The sequence below is a fragment of the Electrophorus electricus genome, chromosome 18 (assembly GCF_013358815.1).
Source record: "Electrophorus electricus isolate fEleEle1 chromosome 18, fEleEle1.pri, whole genome shotgun sequence".
NCBI lineage: Eukaryota > Metazoa > Chordata > Actinopteri > Gymnotiformes > Gymnotidae > Electrophorus > Electrophorus electricus.
In genome coordinates, this window is record NC_049552.1 from 7,285,969 (window position 1) to 7,301,689 (window position 15,721).

Sequence of the window (15,721 nt, forward strand, 5' to 3'; positions counted from 1 at the left end):
ACATTTATTTAACTTCGTGATCTCACTGCCCTGTTATATAAAATATTTTAAAAGCTTTTGTTTTACTGTGTCCATGTCTCCTTTAACAACTCAATGAATGAACACGCGTATCTCGTGTTATCTGCCTGCAGACGCGGCTTCTGGTGAAGCGCCTTTTGATTGGTCGACAGGTTTTTGTTGTAAGATGGCGCCTCAAGAGGTGTGAGTGAAAGCTAAAGAAAAAAAAAAACAAACATTGTTGACATTTAAGGTGAAGCCATAATTAGTCGTGTCGCTGACTTTTCGAGTAACTTGCCTTGTTTGAGGTACGGAAAAGTTGTGTGAAACTGGCTTGGTGAAGACCGGAGCAGCCCGTTTAAATCAAAGAAAGGTAATAATAGCCAGCTAGCTAGCTAGGATGGCTAACTAGCTAGCTAGCTAACCTAATGCAATTAACGAATTGCTATTTAGCTAGTCAAGTCAATGCCAGCAGCAAGCCGTTTCCATTTTAGCATGTCAGAGTCTTTTTCTGAACGGTATGTAGGTAAACTAGATGGATTTCAATTAAGGATTTCAATTAGCATTTTCTCAAAACAAGGTTAAGACCCGTTTTTCCAAGGAAGAATAAAGAATGCACGCTCCTGGAGAAAAGGCTAGCACGCTAGGTTAGCTCATCTGCAAGGGATATCTCATCTGTTTTAATTTAGGTGATAAGTGCAATTGTATACTGATCAATTCCGCAAGTAATCTCCTGTACATGTCTAAGTTTGGTTAATGAGCAGAGACTACGATATTATCTACATCGGTTTACTAAAATTTTAGTTAGTCCTAAACCAATTTTGGACTTCTGCACCTGGTACGTTGAAAACAGGTAGTCGCCAACAGCAAAATAGGATAAAAACATTTCTACACACTTTAAATAACTGATGTACCAAGTGTACCTTTCATATTAATCAGAATGTAAAGTTTTGCAGTAATAGTAACTGAATATTGCTCTCACCAATGATTGTTGGCTATATATTCCCATTAGTAAAATGGCTAATAAATATTCCTCGCTAGGCTCTTTTGATTGCACCTGCATGTGCTCTCATTCATTAGGCCTTTCAGGTCTTAAGAGCACTGAGGCTGGAGTGATGAATAACTCCATGGAGGGCTCAGTGTCGTTTGAGGAGCTGGTGAGGGTGAAGGCGCGCAGTGTGCCCCAGCACCGCATGAAGGAGTTCCTGGAGTCGATGGCTAGCAAGGGTCCTGAGGCACTGCAGGAGTTCAGCCAGCAGGACGGTGAGAGCAACACCATGGTCTACCAACAGGGGGCGAACTGCATCTACACCGACAGCACCGAGGTTGCAGGCTCACTCCTGGAGCTGGCCTGTCCGGTAAGAAAGGAAGATGAAAAAATGCATAAATGTCTATAGATAATTCCTAAGTATCTTAAGTGTTGGGTATGAATATTACGGTTCATGCCAGCACTGCAGTTTTTGTTTTTTGTGTTTTGCCAGAAGGTTCATGTCTTACCTTTGTTGCTATATGACAAAGTGCCACTTTCACATTCACACCTGACATTTATCTTTTCTTTTGTTTTTTTTTTTCTTTTTATAAAAAAAAAAAAAAAAGCTCATTGGCTGTCGTGTCCCCCCCCCCCCCCCCCCCCCCCCCCCCCCCCCCCCCCCCCCTTTCTGCATAGCAGGTGCAGTCTCAGCAGGCCCAGGTGCAGATCTCCCCGCAGCTCGCTACAGCGGAGCCCCAGTCCGCCGAGCAGCAGCCCATACAAGTGCAGGTAGAGCCCTTGCTGTCAAGGCTGTAGGGCTCAATCCCTACAGCCGTTTTAGTGAAGGCTGATTAGCCGGTAGCTGATTATTCCCCCTCCCCAGGTGCAGATTCAGGAGCAGCAGGCTCATGTCGGCCAGCAGCACCTGCCCACCGTCGCTGCCACGACGCAGGTTATTCAGCCTGGAGAGCTGACAGAGGAGCAGCACCAGCAGGTACACGTGTCGACTTCAGACCAAACACCGGGCTGCGTTCCCCAGCACCTGCTTTACCGTCCATCTGCTCTTTTCTCTCTCCGTCCTCTCCGCTCCCCTGCTTTCCCTGTCTCATCTCGTTAGATCCAAGCCCAGCTGATAGCAGCGGTCGCGGGCGGGCAACAGATCCAGATCCAGACCGTAGGGGCCGTGTCTTCGTCACCAGCCCTGCAACCGAGCTCTCTGCAGGGGGACGCTGCCGGCCAGGCTGCCCCTGCCGGCGTCCTCCAGCCGGCCAAGAAGCGCAAAATGGACCTCCCCATCACAGTCTCCTACGCCATTCCTGGCCAACAGCTAGCCACGGTGCTAACCATTCCCCAGGGTCAGCAGCAGGGCTACCTGTCCCTACGGCCTGACCTGGTCACCGTGGACAGCACTCAGCTATACAGCACAACGGGCACGCTCACCAGTCCTACCGGAGAGACGTGGACTATCCCTGTGTATACGGCGCCTGTCCAACAGTCCGGCATCACCCACATTGCTATACCACAGGATGCTTATGGCTCCCCCACGACGCTTCACGTCACAACGCCCGTCACTACCGATGACAAGGATAAGAACAAACTGGCCGCTGCCGTGCCGGCGTCGGGCATGGTGTCAGCGGTTTCCTTGCCTACTGGGGGCGGGGCCAGTGGGGGACAGGAAGAGGTGGTACAGACATTGACAAACACTCTCTTCCCCGCGCAGTTCATGAACGGGAACATTCATATACCTGTTGCCGTCCAGACGGTCGCCGGGGTGACGGGGGCGTGTCCGAGCGGCACGCAGTCGTTGCATATCTGGGACCCTCAGCAGCAGATTGTGCAGACACAAGGGGGTGCAGCTCCAGAGCAGCAGGCACTGCAGGTGACTTGACGAAAGGAAATAAATTTAGTACTCCCGACTACAGTTGGGTTGCAGACGTAAGGGAAATCCTCTGATCAACAGACAGAAGAATCAGGCACAAAATATTTAAAAGATGGTATTTTGCGGATTTGACGTTATGCTAAATATACCCAGTGACAAATTATGTTGCTCTTCTTTAAATGTTACCTGAAAACTCAAATATCCTTCAGTGTTGATGGCATGCCAGGGTCCAGATTGGCCTTGTGTTTGATTGACAGGAGCAGCAGGGGCAGGGTGTGGCCGGTGGCGAGGCACTGCCCATCTCGCTGAAGCCCGACGAGGGGATTATGGTGTGGAAACTCTGGGCTGAGAAGAAGAACATCGAGCTGGAGAAAGAGCAGAGGAACAAGCTGGCCCCTATCGGCAGTTCGTATTTTTCCTATGCATGACTTCGTAGCATACTTGAGACGTCCAAAAAAAAAAAAGCTTTAGAAGGTGCTTGTTCATTTATAACAGTAACCTTTTCCTCAGTGTTTATATAATAGGTTCAAACGGGCTAATAGATGTTGGGCTATTAGCTTTGAGCAACAACAAAGAAAAGTTTGTTCTGTACTATTGTAGCAAGCATGGTACGATGTTTGTTCATTGATTCGTTGTTCATCAATTGTGTGTTTGTGTGTAGGGAGGCAGCAGCTGCGGTTTCAGGAGGACCTGTTATTTAATTCCATAGCAGAGCTGAGTTTAGGTCTCACTCTAATGACACATGAGGCCAGAGGCTTAGAAGGAGAGACCTTACAGCCCGACATGCTTTACTACATCTTCCTTTGCATACAAAAGGTACAGCACGCAAACCCATGCACGCTCCTATGCTCATTAATTATTCCTCAAATATGCTACATTGCCTTCTGCTATCTGCCTTACTGCTTCTTTCTGTTCTCCCCCTCTCTTTGCAGTGTATGTTTGATAATGACAGAGTAGATAATATATTCACAGATCAGTACTATCAGCGCTTCCACCAGTCCCTGCACAAGATATTAGAGTCGTGGAAACCCAGCGTCCACCCATTAGGTGACCGGGCACCCTTGTTCAGACATATTGTGCAGATGCATTTGCTACTTTCAATGTCCTAATATGAGGTTGTTTGTTGACAGCGGAGGGACTGTGTTTGCGGTGACTGCTGGGATGTGACTTTTGCTGGTTCTTTCCAGGTTATGTCATCCCCAGTCATGTGACTGAGGAGATGTTGTGGGAATGCAAACAGCTGGGAGCTCATTCCCCTTCCACCCTGCTCACGACACTAATGTTCTTCAACACTAAGTAAGATGCGCACAAGCATAGTTAATGACCTTTGACCTCTAACACACACAGTTACATGCTAGCATTTAAGCAGCATTCGCGGTTGTAGCACACACTCCTTCATCTGCCTTACACACTCTCTCTCTCTGCTTAGGTATTTTCAGTTGAAAACAGTTGATCAGCACCTGAAGGTCGCATTCACAAAGGTTTTACGACACACCAAGAAGAACCCATCTAACCCAAAAGACAAGAGTACAAGCATTCGCTACCTTAAAGGACTCGCCCAGCACCAAGTGGGCCAGAAAGGTAGGAGGTCCCCCCGGACTGCATTTTAACTAGAGGGGTGACTGGTATATCCAGTTACGGAAAAGGGCCATTGTGGCTTTTGAGCTGATACCGTGTGTGTGTGTGTGTGTGTGTGTGTTCGTTTATCCGCAGTGACGGATGACATGTACGCTGAGCAGTCGGAACATCCAGAGAACCCGTTACGCTGTCCCATCAAACTGTATGACTTCTACCTCTTTAAATGGTGAGCGCACACAGTCCGTTCGTGTTTGGATGGGAATTTCTTTAGCCTTAAGTAACCTCTCGCCCGCCCTTTCCTTTTTTTTCCCCCGCAGTCCACAGAGTGACAAAGGTCGGAACGACGCCTTTTACCTGACCCCGGAGCCCGTGGTGGCCCCCAACAGCCCCATCTGGTACTCGACGCAGCCCGTGTCACGGCAGCAGCTGGAGCACATGCTGTCGCGTGTGCTCGCCGTGCGAGAGATCCAGGAGGCCTTCGCCGGCAAGGCCGAGCCTCTGCAGTAGACTTGCGTGCCCCCGTCCACCAATGCGACCCATGCAGGAGAAAAGGAAGGGGCGGAATGAACAGCTCTCTCTTTCCTTTCATTCTTCTGTGACACACACACACACACACACACACACACACACCCCAACCTACCTCTGCAGCTCCTACCCTCTTTAGTTGTTTCATGTTAAGTGCTCAAATCTTAAAGAAAGACTCTCAGATATGGACACGCACGCACTTGTGTGCACAGACTTATGATTCTTTGCCAAAGGACAGGTGAGACCTGAGCTATTAGTCACCTCCTTCGGCTGCGTCTTTTTGTTTGTTTGTTTGTTTGTTTGTTTTTTTTAAAAGTTTTTATAATTTAAGCTTTTATACATTTTTAGTTCAAGAACTTACCATTTGTCAGCTTTGCCTTGCCTTCTTCTGCCCTTCCTGCTGCCCTTTGCATCGTCCTCGGCTCCTCCCGGGACCCCTGACTCGCTCCGCCTTTGCTCGTCTCGTCCTTGACTCCTCACGGGCTGCATGTGTGCCCACACCCCCCTGCTTTCATACCGCTGCTCTTAACCAATAAAGGCACTGCTTCAACTGGTTGTAGGATCACAGCTGCTGTGGTCTTCAGGTCCAGACCTTTCAACAGTTAATTAAAAACAGTTCACCAATGTTTATGAAGTACAGAGCGGGACTGGCAGCTGTGTTTTATACACACACACACACGCACACGCACACAGAGCCCTTTACTGGACACGAGAAAACCCAGTCGCGGTGTATTCATTCATGCCACAGACATAGTGTTTTTTTTTAAGGACCAGATTTTGCTTGGACGACAGCTGAATGAGAACACGGAGTGTGCTGTCCTCGGTGAAGCTTAGTTCAACTCCTTGACTGAGTAATGCTACTGTCTCACACACCAAATGTGATTTATATTATGTGCACTGCTATGCATAAAGGATACATACAGAAAACCCCGTGGACTTTTCTGTCTGTCTTCCTTCTACAATGCAGAAGTCACGAGGGAGAACTATGATGTCGCCGTGTACTAATGGCTAGCAAGCCTGAAAGTTCCTCGTGGGTTCTGAAAAAGATATGTTAATAAAATAATTGGGAAAAGGGTAAATATAATATTTCAAGAGCTCTTTGGCTGATTATTAGTCTCATGCAGAAATGTAGACTTGATAGTGAGCTAATACGTTTTAGCAAATAATCACGAGCTATACGCTCAAGCACACGGATCAGGTCGTGAAGGGACCAGATGCATTTACGTTCGTCTCTCGTACCCTCCTCGATCTGGAGCAAGTGCCAGCATCACTCTCAACTGCTTGCACTTTGATGCTGCGCTTCCGAGACATGGGTTGGGCTTGCATGTTCTTTCTAAGCACCAGGAGTCTCCAGAAGAGGGTGCTACCGAGTCGACACACCTCCAATTACAGCGATGCGCTGCATGATCGTCAGCTGCTATGGCAGGCGACTCTGGTTTAGTGCGAGTGTTCCTCGTCGCAGGCAGGCCGCGTCGCTGCGCATAAATGAGGAACGAGCACCAGCCATCTCACGGCATGCCTTGACCTAACTGTGGCACAAGCAGCTTACACAGGAACGGGGAAACAAAGGCTTCTGGATATGTCAAGCACCACCTTGTAGAGCGGAGAAATGCGGTCCCTCCTGGTGTGGCTAGATGTCTGGAAGAGCACACAGCGGGAAATCAGGAAAGCTCGGGTGTACGGAGATGCGTTATACCGACCACTATAATAATTATGCTACAATCATTTGCACACAGCAGTTAAAAATCCTCCTACAGAAACACAAAGATGTCAAACCTATAGAAGCATAATCGATACCACAAGGAGAAAAATATATTTATTTTTATCATAGTTTTAACTGAGAAATACAAGATACCAACTAATACAGAACACAACTGCCACAGTAATCATGAGGCAATAAAGCTGACTAAATAAGCACTTAAATAACAATGAGAAACTACAAAATCAAATCACATTTCTATTTCAGTTTATTAAAAAAAAACTGTAAATGTTCAATTGACTGGATGACCTCATTAAAAAAATAAATCTTTTCTTTAACAATGTTATTGGTAAGAATTTATATGTTCAAACAGCAATAGTCTTGAAAAAAATGTTAAATGTTTTTGGGCAACGTTTATTTCTCATGTTAATTTTTTAAATTTAAGATGGCCTCCCTCGACCAAACTCCAACTTATTCAGCATCATGTTTTGAGAAACCTGTGGTATGGAGTTAGCTACTGTCTGGATGTGTGATTACTTAATGTTCTTTAGGCTTAATATATTATGTTTTAGCCATAACCGTGCTTGGTAAAAGATTCGGACCGCAAAATATAAATAAGTCTGGGTGGATTACATTACAACGTCCTGCAAATATCAGTACAGAGATGTTTCACAGACGATATTGTGTAATCTGAAATAATATCACTATTTTTCAGTGCTTGTGTACTTTTTCAGAATTGTACTACTCTTGAAGAATCTACTCGGTAGGCCTATAGGCAATTTCTTATAAAGGCTTATGTTAATTATGATCAGTTTCCAGTGCCCCGTGTTATTGAATATTTGTGGTCGTCTTGTTTCGATTGTTTTTGCCAAATAGCAAATGGTAGCTGGTCTTTGATTTCCAGCCAGAGTATCGTAACAGTCCTCGTAGCTTCTGTTGTTCCCTCTGAATATTGCATAACCTCTTGAAAGTCTTTAAACATTATTCCGTTGTGCTCCTTCTACATATCCTGGCAGTACTTTGACTAGCCGTTCTTTCAAACAGATTTTCTGCGCTCCTCCCGCCCCGTCAGGATAATGGAGCTGATCTCGGATCAGCGCTTGCTGTGCGTGGCGACTGTTCCACGTGTCGAACGGCTACAGCTCAGTGTCCCGTGACGCGTGAGAGCTCGGGGTTGAGGACGCGGGGAGGATCCTCCGCAAGAGCTTCCCGGGGAGGAACGTCTGCAGGCTGCTGCCGAGTGAGAGCCGCGTCGCCTCCGGATCCTGGTGCGGACGGTCGGGCTGCCTCCCTCGGCTCACGCCGTGTCTTCGGCTGTGCTTGGGTCTTTCTGGCTGCTGGGGCTGGAGTCGAAATGCATTGTGGGTACTGTACACACACACACACACACACACACACACACACACACACACACACACCAAAAAAACAACAACAAAACAACCCACATTTGTCATTGGGCTTTTTTCTTGTTGTTTATAATAATAATAATAATAATAATAATAATAATAATAATAATAATAATACATGTATTTATATCAAGTTTCTTAAGCCAAAGGTCACATTAAAGAAAACCAACACTACCAACACTATATAATTCCACCAAAAAAAAGATTTCTTGCAATTAAAAAAAAAGTTATTTGTCGTTTTAATTCAAAACATAAGTGTTGGACAGCCTTATTTAAAAGACATAAAGCAATTTTCTGCTAGACCTGCACTTTCTGGGCTTGCTTAAATGAAAGTTACCCCAACATGGTCATCCACTAAAATAAACGCTGGCTGGAGGGAAAATGTTTGTGGTGGTGAGGGTGGTGTGTGAGAATTTCACCTTGGTCCCAACTTGTCCCTACCCAGCCAGTGAAGCAGACACTGATGCACAAATATATACTGTCCCTAAAACAAAACAAAAAAAAAACACCCACACATTTTACTTGACATACAGCACTTCTATAATCCATATAGACTGCAGCACACAACGAGTTAGAGTCACTGAGTGTGTTGGTTTGTCGGAGGAAATTACTGGTAAATTGCCTCACCAAGTTTTGCACCATCAGCACTCTGTGTCTGCGCAGGTCTCGGACAGTCAGGTAAACGTCAGGAGGGATCCCCCTCAGGCAGAGCCGCATTAACCACAATAAAGCCACGAAGGTTCCAGAGCGACCCACACCTGCACTGCACGCGCACACACACCCACAACAATAACAAGGACAGGAGCATCATTAGAAAAGCACAAATAAGTTTTGGACCAAATGTGTCTCTGTGTGTATGGTTTCTCACCTGCAGTGCACCACTGTGGGTCTGGCAGGCGAAACGTCTTCCAGGTGTTTCCGCACGCGCTCAGCGAAGGCGCAGAGCGACGAGGGGTCCTTTGGCACTCCTTGATCAGGCCAGTCCGGGTAGTGGTAATGCGTCACATGCCTCTCTCCTGATTGGCCACGCTGCAACACACAGAGCCACGTGCAAATCACCCAGGCCCGCAGAGGAACTTACGTGCCTTTCGTATCCACAATAGGTCTTAAGCAGCAGCTCACATGTCGCAGGTGGATGGTGGTGACGTAGCAGTCCGGGCCATAATGGCAGGACATGGAGGTCACCTGCACTGCTCCGTAACAGCCCATGCCTCTCTCTGGAGGCCAGTACTGGTTACACATGACCTGGACACACACACACACACACACACACACACACACACACACACACAATTATCATTAAGCCAGTGTTTACTCAGACACCTGCACTCTAGTGACTACTTAGCACATATCTTTCCAAACAGTGTTTGATGAATGTGAGCCCAATTCTCTCATCTATGACTGAAGTGTTCGGTGTATACTGTCGTTACCAGCAGACATCACCAGAAGAAAGCCAGTTTCACCAAGACAAATTCATTGACTGTGTAACATACTTGGCAAAATAAAATGGTTCTAATTTTAAGTCTATTCAATCATATGATTCACCAGCTGTGTAGCGCCTTAACACACCCTTAATAAAGGGTGTGCCTCTCTAAATAATAAATGGCTTCAAGCCATTTCAGATTTAGTGTGTAGCTAACTGAAGACTTACATTTGAAATCACACAGGTACAACCAAAATACACAACCTTATGGACCAATCACACAGGTACAACCAAAATACACAACCTTATGGACAAATCACACAGGTACAACCAAAATACACAACCTTATGGACCAATCACACAGGTACAACCAAAATACACAACCTTATGGACAAATCACACAGGTACAACCAAAATACACAACCTTATGGACCAATCACACAGGTACAACCAAAATACACAACCTTATGGACCAATCACACAGGTACAACCAAAATACACAACCTTATGGACCAGTCACACAGGTACAACCAAAATACACAACCTTATGGACCAATCACACAGGTACAACCAAAATACACAACCTTATGGACCAGTCACACAGGTACAACCAAAATACACAACCTTATGGACCAATCACACAGGTACAACCAAAATACACAAACTTATGGACCAATCACACAGGTACAACCAAAATACACAACCTTATGGACCAATCACACAGGTACAACCAAAATACACAACCTTATGGACCAATCACACAGGTACAACCAAAATACACAACCTTATGGACCAATCACACAGGTACAACCAAAAATACACAACCTTATGGACCAATCACACAGGATATAAATATTTCTGTATACAGTAAGTCCAATGGTCTAGAGAGACAGCACAGCACAGATTCCCTCATGTAGCTGGTGTAGCACACCTTGCTGCTGCCCTTCAGTGCTGTCACCATGACGATGACCTGCACATTTTGCTCCCAGACCATCCGCCAGAAATCATCCATGGTTGACGGTAAAGGCGCCTGGGTACAGATGAAGTCATGGCTGGTATAGCCGCCCTGCACACACACACACACACACACACACACACACACACACACACACACACACACACACATCCACAAACACACACACACACACACACACACACACACACACACACATCCACACCCATACATGCACAAGCGCAGGGATAAAAAAGACATACTGATAGTACATTTATGATCATTCCGTTCTATCTCAGTAATCCCCTTGATTAGTTAATTGATTGACTGGCTGAATTACTAAAATGTTTGCTATCTGCTTCAGACACTGCTTCAAAATACTACCTTTTATGTACTGACTAACAACTATGTTGTTACTTACATACTAACATATATCGTTAATTACATACTAAAAACTATACATTGGTACTTATGTGCTGACTAACATAACTATATAACATTTCTTACATGCTAACGTAACTATATATCATTACTTATAAAGTTGTTTTCAGAATAATAGCAGGTTGTTTAAAAAAGTGAGTAAAGCTCAAAATTCTTATAATAGCTTTTATTTTCATACACACACATGCATTGAGAACACTGCACATACTATTCCAAATCAAAACACGAATTAAAATTCATCAAATGTGTTATTACTTTACAGAAAGTAGAAAGGGGATTTTAGGCTAAAAGAAGCAGTATCTAAATTTTTCTTTACAAACTCACACGTTTACTGTATAAACTCAAAAATGCTTGAATATTGAGCTTTCCTGTGAATCACTAAACTAATATTTAGTTGTATAACCAGAACTAAATTGTATTTCGGAATTTCTAAATTGTATTTCTAAATTGTATTTCTAGTTGTATTTCTGAGAATAGCTTCACATCTGTGTTGCATGGAGTCGATCAGCTTCTGGCTGCTGTGAGCAAGTATTCCAGCCCAGGACGATTGGACTACATTCCACAATTCCTCTGCATTTCTTGGTTTTGCCATTTTTGATGTCACCCCACAAGTTTTCTATTGGATTAAAGTCCGGCGATTGGGCTGACCACTCCATAAAGTTCTTTATCTGGAACCAAGATGTTGCACACTTACTGGTGTGTTTGGGGTCACTGTCTTGTTGAAACACCCATTTCAAGGGCGTTTCGTCTTCAGCATGATTCAACATGACCTCTTCAAGTATTTTGATGCATTAAAGCTGATCCATGATCCTTGGTATGCAATAAATAGGCCCGGCACCATAGTATGAGAAACGCCCGCATTTCATGATGCTTGCGTCACCACACTTCACTATCTTCACAGTGTACTGTGGCTTGAATTCAGTGTTTGTGGGTCATCTGACAAACTGTTTGCGGCCCCTAGACCCAAAAAGAACAATCTTTCTTTCATCACTCCCCAAAATGTTCTGCCAGTTCTCTTAGGCCAGTCGAAGTGTTCTTTGGAAAATTCTTTGGAAAAACATAGGCGTCTTCTAATTGTTACAGTATTCACAGATAAATTTAGACCTTCTTTGATCTCCCTGGAGCTGATCATTGGCTGAGTCTCTATTCTTTGATCCATTCGAATGGGAGTTTTCTGTTTTTCTTCCACGTCTTTCCGGTTTTGGTTGCAATTTTAAAGCATTTGAGATCATTTTCTGCACTCCTTTATATGCTTTCTCCTCTCCGATCAACTTTTTAATCAAAGTACACTGTTCTTCTGAACAATGACTGGAACGGCCCGTTTTACTCAGTTTTTTAGAGAGAAATGCACTATAACCAGTATGCACATCTGCTGCTTTCATCCTGTTTGACACCTGTTTTTTTCACGGAATGAACGACCTCACTAATTGAACATCACACTGCTATTATTTTGAAAACGCCCCTTTTAGTTAATTATTCAATTACACAGAATCAGCATACATGTCCTGACTGCTGGGTCTGTTGGTATTTTATTACTCTACCACACCTACTAGTAAATTTTTATAATTTCTACCAAAAACAGTGATTGATCTAGTTAGTGATGTTGGACTGCTATTATTTTGAACGCGACTATATAAAAGGTGTTATGGAAACTCGCTCCTAGATCTGTAGGAGCAAGACAGAGCAGTCCAGCTGTACTGTGTATTCGAATGTGAAACCAGCTGTCTCACCACGTTTTCTAAATTAACCATACAGTATGCCCAGGTTCGTTAGCTAACCCTCCTATACACACACGTCTTTGAGAAGTACCAAGGATTAAGCTGAGAAACACCAACATGGACAATCTAGCCTGATAAACACACCAGCGGTGGAATTATCAGGGACAGACTCCTTCCCCCATTAACCAGTGAACCTCTGGCTGACTGCTAACTAGCGGCTTGACTCACGGGCACATAGCTGGCGTTGATGTAGTCGGAGTGGGGCTGTGACATCAGCGGACAGAGCTTAACCCTGCAGTGGTCATCTGCAAGAAGGGCAGGCACAGTGTTAGGACTGCGGAACTAGCGTTTCTGACTCGGCACTGACAGTTATCATGAGGAAATATACCACTTTTTCCAGTCATCACTTTAAACAAAAAGAAAATGTACCATTAGGGGTTTTCTGCTTGTGGCCCAAGGATGGGCATCCAGTACATGGGACAAAAAGCAGATTATGGCTGAAAGTGAAAATGTTTAATTTACAGCACAACCCACTAAAACAGCAGTAGCGTGTGCACCTGTGTAGTGCTCTGCTTGGGATGTCACAGACGAACTAGTGTGAAGGAACGTGAGCACTCACAGGGTAAGATACGGGGGTATCGGTTTTTTTCCTTATTAGCACTCAGGTCTCCAGCCCTGCATGGGAAGTCCTGCCCAGTGTAACTCAGCTCCTAAGAAACACATATGGACACATATTCATTCATGCAGGTGCCATCAACAGAATACTGAGGTGGACCTGAAGCCTTAGCGCATATTTGGGGAGATTAGGGTTCTCAATGGCCACATAACTGCACATTTTCTCTGTCTGCTCGTTGCCACGTCCCTGATTTGGTTAAGCGTAAAGCTGGTTGAGGTCAGCCTATCAGCACACGAGTTGAGAGAATCCTGATTCAAATATTTATTGTGCGGTGCACGTAAAGCCAGGTTAATGGTGACATATGTTATATGTAAACACGGCTGTGTTTTGTTCAGGCAAAACACACATCCTCGGACACTGACCTCAAATTCCCTCTGATACCCTGCTTTTTTGTCAGCCGTGAGGGACTGGCAGTGCTCACGGAACTTCTGCACAATGTGCCCTCTCGAATACGTCCTTATCCTGCAGAAGGCACACAAATGTTAATTCAGTGTCCTCATCCGTGATTCCATCCATCCGTCCATCTGCTTAACACGCTACACCGGATGTCTGGATGTCATTTCTGCCACGCAACAACCAAGGGGCACTCTAAGGTGTGTGAGCGAGGTGAAGTCGTGATGTGGCAGGTGACTCATCCTCACAACTGAGGCTTGCCGGGGTCAGCAAGCCTCATCTTACCTCATCTTAGACAAGGGTTTGACTGACTCCCTTCGGTGTGCATGCACACACAGATGAGGTGCGCAAGGTTCTGCCTTATCGTCTTGGCTCGCAGGTCATGTCCACGAGGATCTGTTACCAGTCCTTCTGTTTCATATGGGAACCTCAGAGAAAACGGTTCTGTTCATGAGCTTTGAAAAGCCATATTTATATGACTTAAATAGTCTTCTTGCCTGTCATTAAGTCATCCATAAATACTGATAGGTCTAACAATGCATGAAATCTGCTGTGGCTAGATAAAGATGTTAATGTCACTACCTTAACTAGTGTTTGTTTATTATGAGCTGCATACTTCACCTTTAAAATGTGTGTGTGTGTGTGTGTGTGTGTGTGTGTGTGTGTGTGTGTGTGTGTGTTTGTGTGTGTGTGTGTGTGTTTAAAGTCCAAATGCTACTCCAGTGCGAATGCTGGAAAATGTATTTGATAATTGCATTACAGCTTCAAAATAACAATATGTATCATGTTACTACTTTTTTCAGGCCTAGAAAATCATGATCCCGTCAAATGTAACGTTGTCCCTCCCCAAAATATACCCACGCTATATGCTATATGCTCTTCATCTTGCTACAACGACACCAAATTAAACAACCCGCTGATCAGATAATAGGCTCTAGATCACAGCGTAAAATGATCGTAAACTTGAAATTAACTAGTAACCGCGCAGGAGACTGTTCGCTTACCTCAAGAAACGTGTGAATGTCCTGGAACAACCTATAAAGGAAATAGTTTGAGTAAATGATAGTGTGTGTATGGAGAGTATGTACAAGTTAGAGAACGACTGAGCAAAAACACCAGGTACCGGTTTATCCAGTTCGTTCGTTCTCTCTCTCTCTCTCTCTCTCTCTCTCTCTCTCTCTCTCTCTCTCTCTCTCTCTCTCTCTCTCTCTCTCTCTCTCTTTTGGCTAGATAAAATAGAGGGAACCGCCTTGTAGGTGGGACCATTCGCGTTCACTTTAGTATTGTATATGGTTGCGTGGTTGCATCAGTTATTCAATATGTTCTAACGCAGCTTTGGAGTGGTCACTCTCATGCTGCTGAATTTAAAAGGGAGGGTTTTTTTTCTTTTTATCGCAGATCATTTAGTTTTATGTACATGTCTATCTAATTCAATTTCTTTAAAAGCTTATAGAAAACGTATTTCTCAGCGTATACCCCATAACTGTCCAATTGCCAAGCGGCCTCAACAAAAATTAAGCGTGTAGCGCCACCTCGTGGTAGGCTTCAGTGTTTCATGTGTTTCTTCAGTATTCCTTAAACTTATTAAGTAAACCTGCGTGAAATCCAGTGCGTTTCTAATAAAACTGCTAAAAATATCTGTTTACAATTTCATTTATTTGATCGCTTCTAAGTCATTATATATAGTGGAAGTCGTTTGTTATCCGTTGAATATACGTCAGTGTTGAATTTCACTACCTAAGCCGCTGTTGTGCTTCGCCGCAGAAGATGGCACAGTTCGTTTCACTAGCAAAAATGCTGCATTCAGTGATATGTTGAAGACGCGTCGTTTTGAACCATCTGTTTCCCAAGTTATGAAGTCACGGATGTAAACGTAAAATTTAATAATCATTTTAATTATTTCATTTAAAGCCAGCCTCTGTCTTGCGCTCGATTTAACGCTAAGATCTTCCGAAACTGGTCGAAACTCTGGAATTCGCGTCCCGGTCCAGATTGGTCCATCCAGCTCGCAGCGTGGAATTTGCTTCAAACTGTGGAAACTATTTAGCTGCCACGCCGAATTGA

General features: G+C 44.6%; 3 protein-coding genes across 7 annotated transcripts in view; 2 read left to right on the forward strand and 1 right to left on the reverse strand.

The window, feature by feature from the left end:
* The first annotated feature begins 174 nt into the window (after positions 1 to 174).
* LOC113580461 (glutamine-rich protein 1-like) lies at positions 175 to 5,499 on the forward strand. 2 transcript variants are annotated; one of them, XM_027015015.2, is made up of 12 exons: positions 175 to 370; positions 1,078 to 1,355; positions 1,664 to 1,756; positions 1,851 to 1,961; positions 2,085 to 2,846; positions 3,104 to 3,251; positions 3,508 to 3,662; positions 3,779 to 3,893; positions 4,034 to 4,142; positions 4,276 to 4,427; positions 4,560 to 4,650; positions 4,742 to 5,499. In XM_027015015.2, the coding sequence occupies exons 2-12, from the start codon at positions 1,113 to 1,115 to the stop codon at positions 4,929 to 4,931; spliced, it is 2,169 nt and encodes a 722-aa protein (XP_026870816.2). In that variant the 5' UTR covers positions 175 to 370; positions 1,078 to 1,112; the 3' UTR covers positions 4,932 to 5,499. The 2 variants fall into 2 exon arrangements, with proteins under 2 accessions (XP_026870816.2, XP_026870817.2); XM_027015016.2 differs by having other exon boundaries at positions 1,667 to 1,756.
* Positions 5,262 to 14,811, reverse strand: LOC113580462 (receptor-type tyrosine-protein phosphatase H-like). Of its 3 annotated transcripts, XM_027015019.2 has the most exons (12): positions 14,781 to 14,811; positions 14,662 to 14,692; positions 13,943 to 14,068; positions 13,627 to 13,726; positions 13,208 to 13,298; positions 12,817 to 12,893; positions 10,409 to 10,543; positions 9,177 to 9,299; positions 8,923 to 9,083; positions 8,682 to 8,817; positions 8,474 to 8,538; positions 5,262 to 8,016 (listed from the first exon to the last, which is right to left on the reverse strand). In XM_027015019.2, exons 3-12 carry the CDS (start codon positions 13,945 to 13,947, stop codon positions 7,785 to 7,787), a joined length of 1,125 nt encoding a protein of 374 aa, XP_026870820.2. In that variant the 5' UTR covers positions 13,948 to 14,068; positions 14,662 to 14,692; positions 14,781 to 14,811; the 3' UTR covers positions 5,262 to 7,784. The 3 variants fall into 3 exon arrangements, with proteins under 3 accessions (XP_026870820.2, XP_026870818.2, XP_026870819.2); XM_027015017.2 differs by lacking the exon at positions 14,781 to 14,811 and having other exon boundaries at positions 14,662 to 14,746; XM_027015018.2 differs by lacking the exon at positions 14,781 to 14,811 and having other exon boundaries at positions 13,943 to 14,085; positions 14,662 to 14,746.
* Positions 14,812 to 15,486: 675 nt separating this feature from the next.
* The window catches only part of LOC113580457 (periphilin-1), a 15,092-nt gene continuing 14,857 nt past the window's right edge, over positions 15,487 to 15,721 (forward strand). The window contains exon 1 of one of the 2 annotated variants that reach the window (XM_027015010.2): positions 15,487 to 15,721. This exon is cut by the window's right edge and continues 202 nt beyond it. The gene's annotated coding sequence lies outside the window, so the exon portion shown is untranslated. The other variant, XM_027015008.2, reaches the window with a different exon arrangement.

Excerpts from the sequence above, each read along its gene's own strand:
- LOC113580462 (XM_027015019.2), bottom strand. Across the intron at positions 9,084-9,176 it reads CCACCATCCACCTGCGACAT|CGTGGCCAATCAGGAGAGAG; the intron begins GTGAGCTGCTGC and ends TGTGTGTTGCAG. Across the intron at positions 8,017-8,473 it reads AGGGACAAGTTGGGACCAAG|TACCCACAATGCATTTCGAC; the intron begins GTGAAATTCTCA and ends GTGTGTGTACAG.
- LOC113580461 (XM_027015015.2), top strand. The coding sequence starts at position 1,113 with ATGAATAACTCCATGGAGGGCTCAGTGTCGTTTGAGGAGCTGGTGAGG. Across the intron at positions 2,847-3,103 it reads CAGAGCAGCAGGCACTGCAG|GAGCAGCAGGGGCAGGGTGT; the intron begins GTGACTTGACGA and ends TTTGATTGACAG. Across the intron at positions 3,663-3,778 it reads TCTTCCTTTGCATACAAAAG|TGTATGTTTGATAATGACAG; the intron begins GTACAGCACGCA and ends CTCTCTTTGCAG.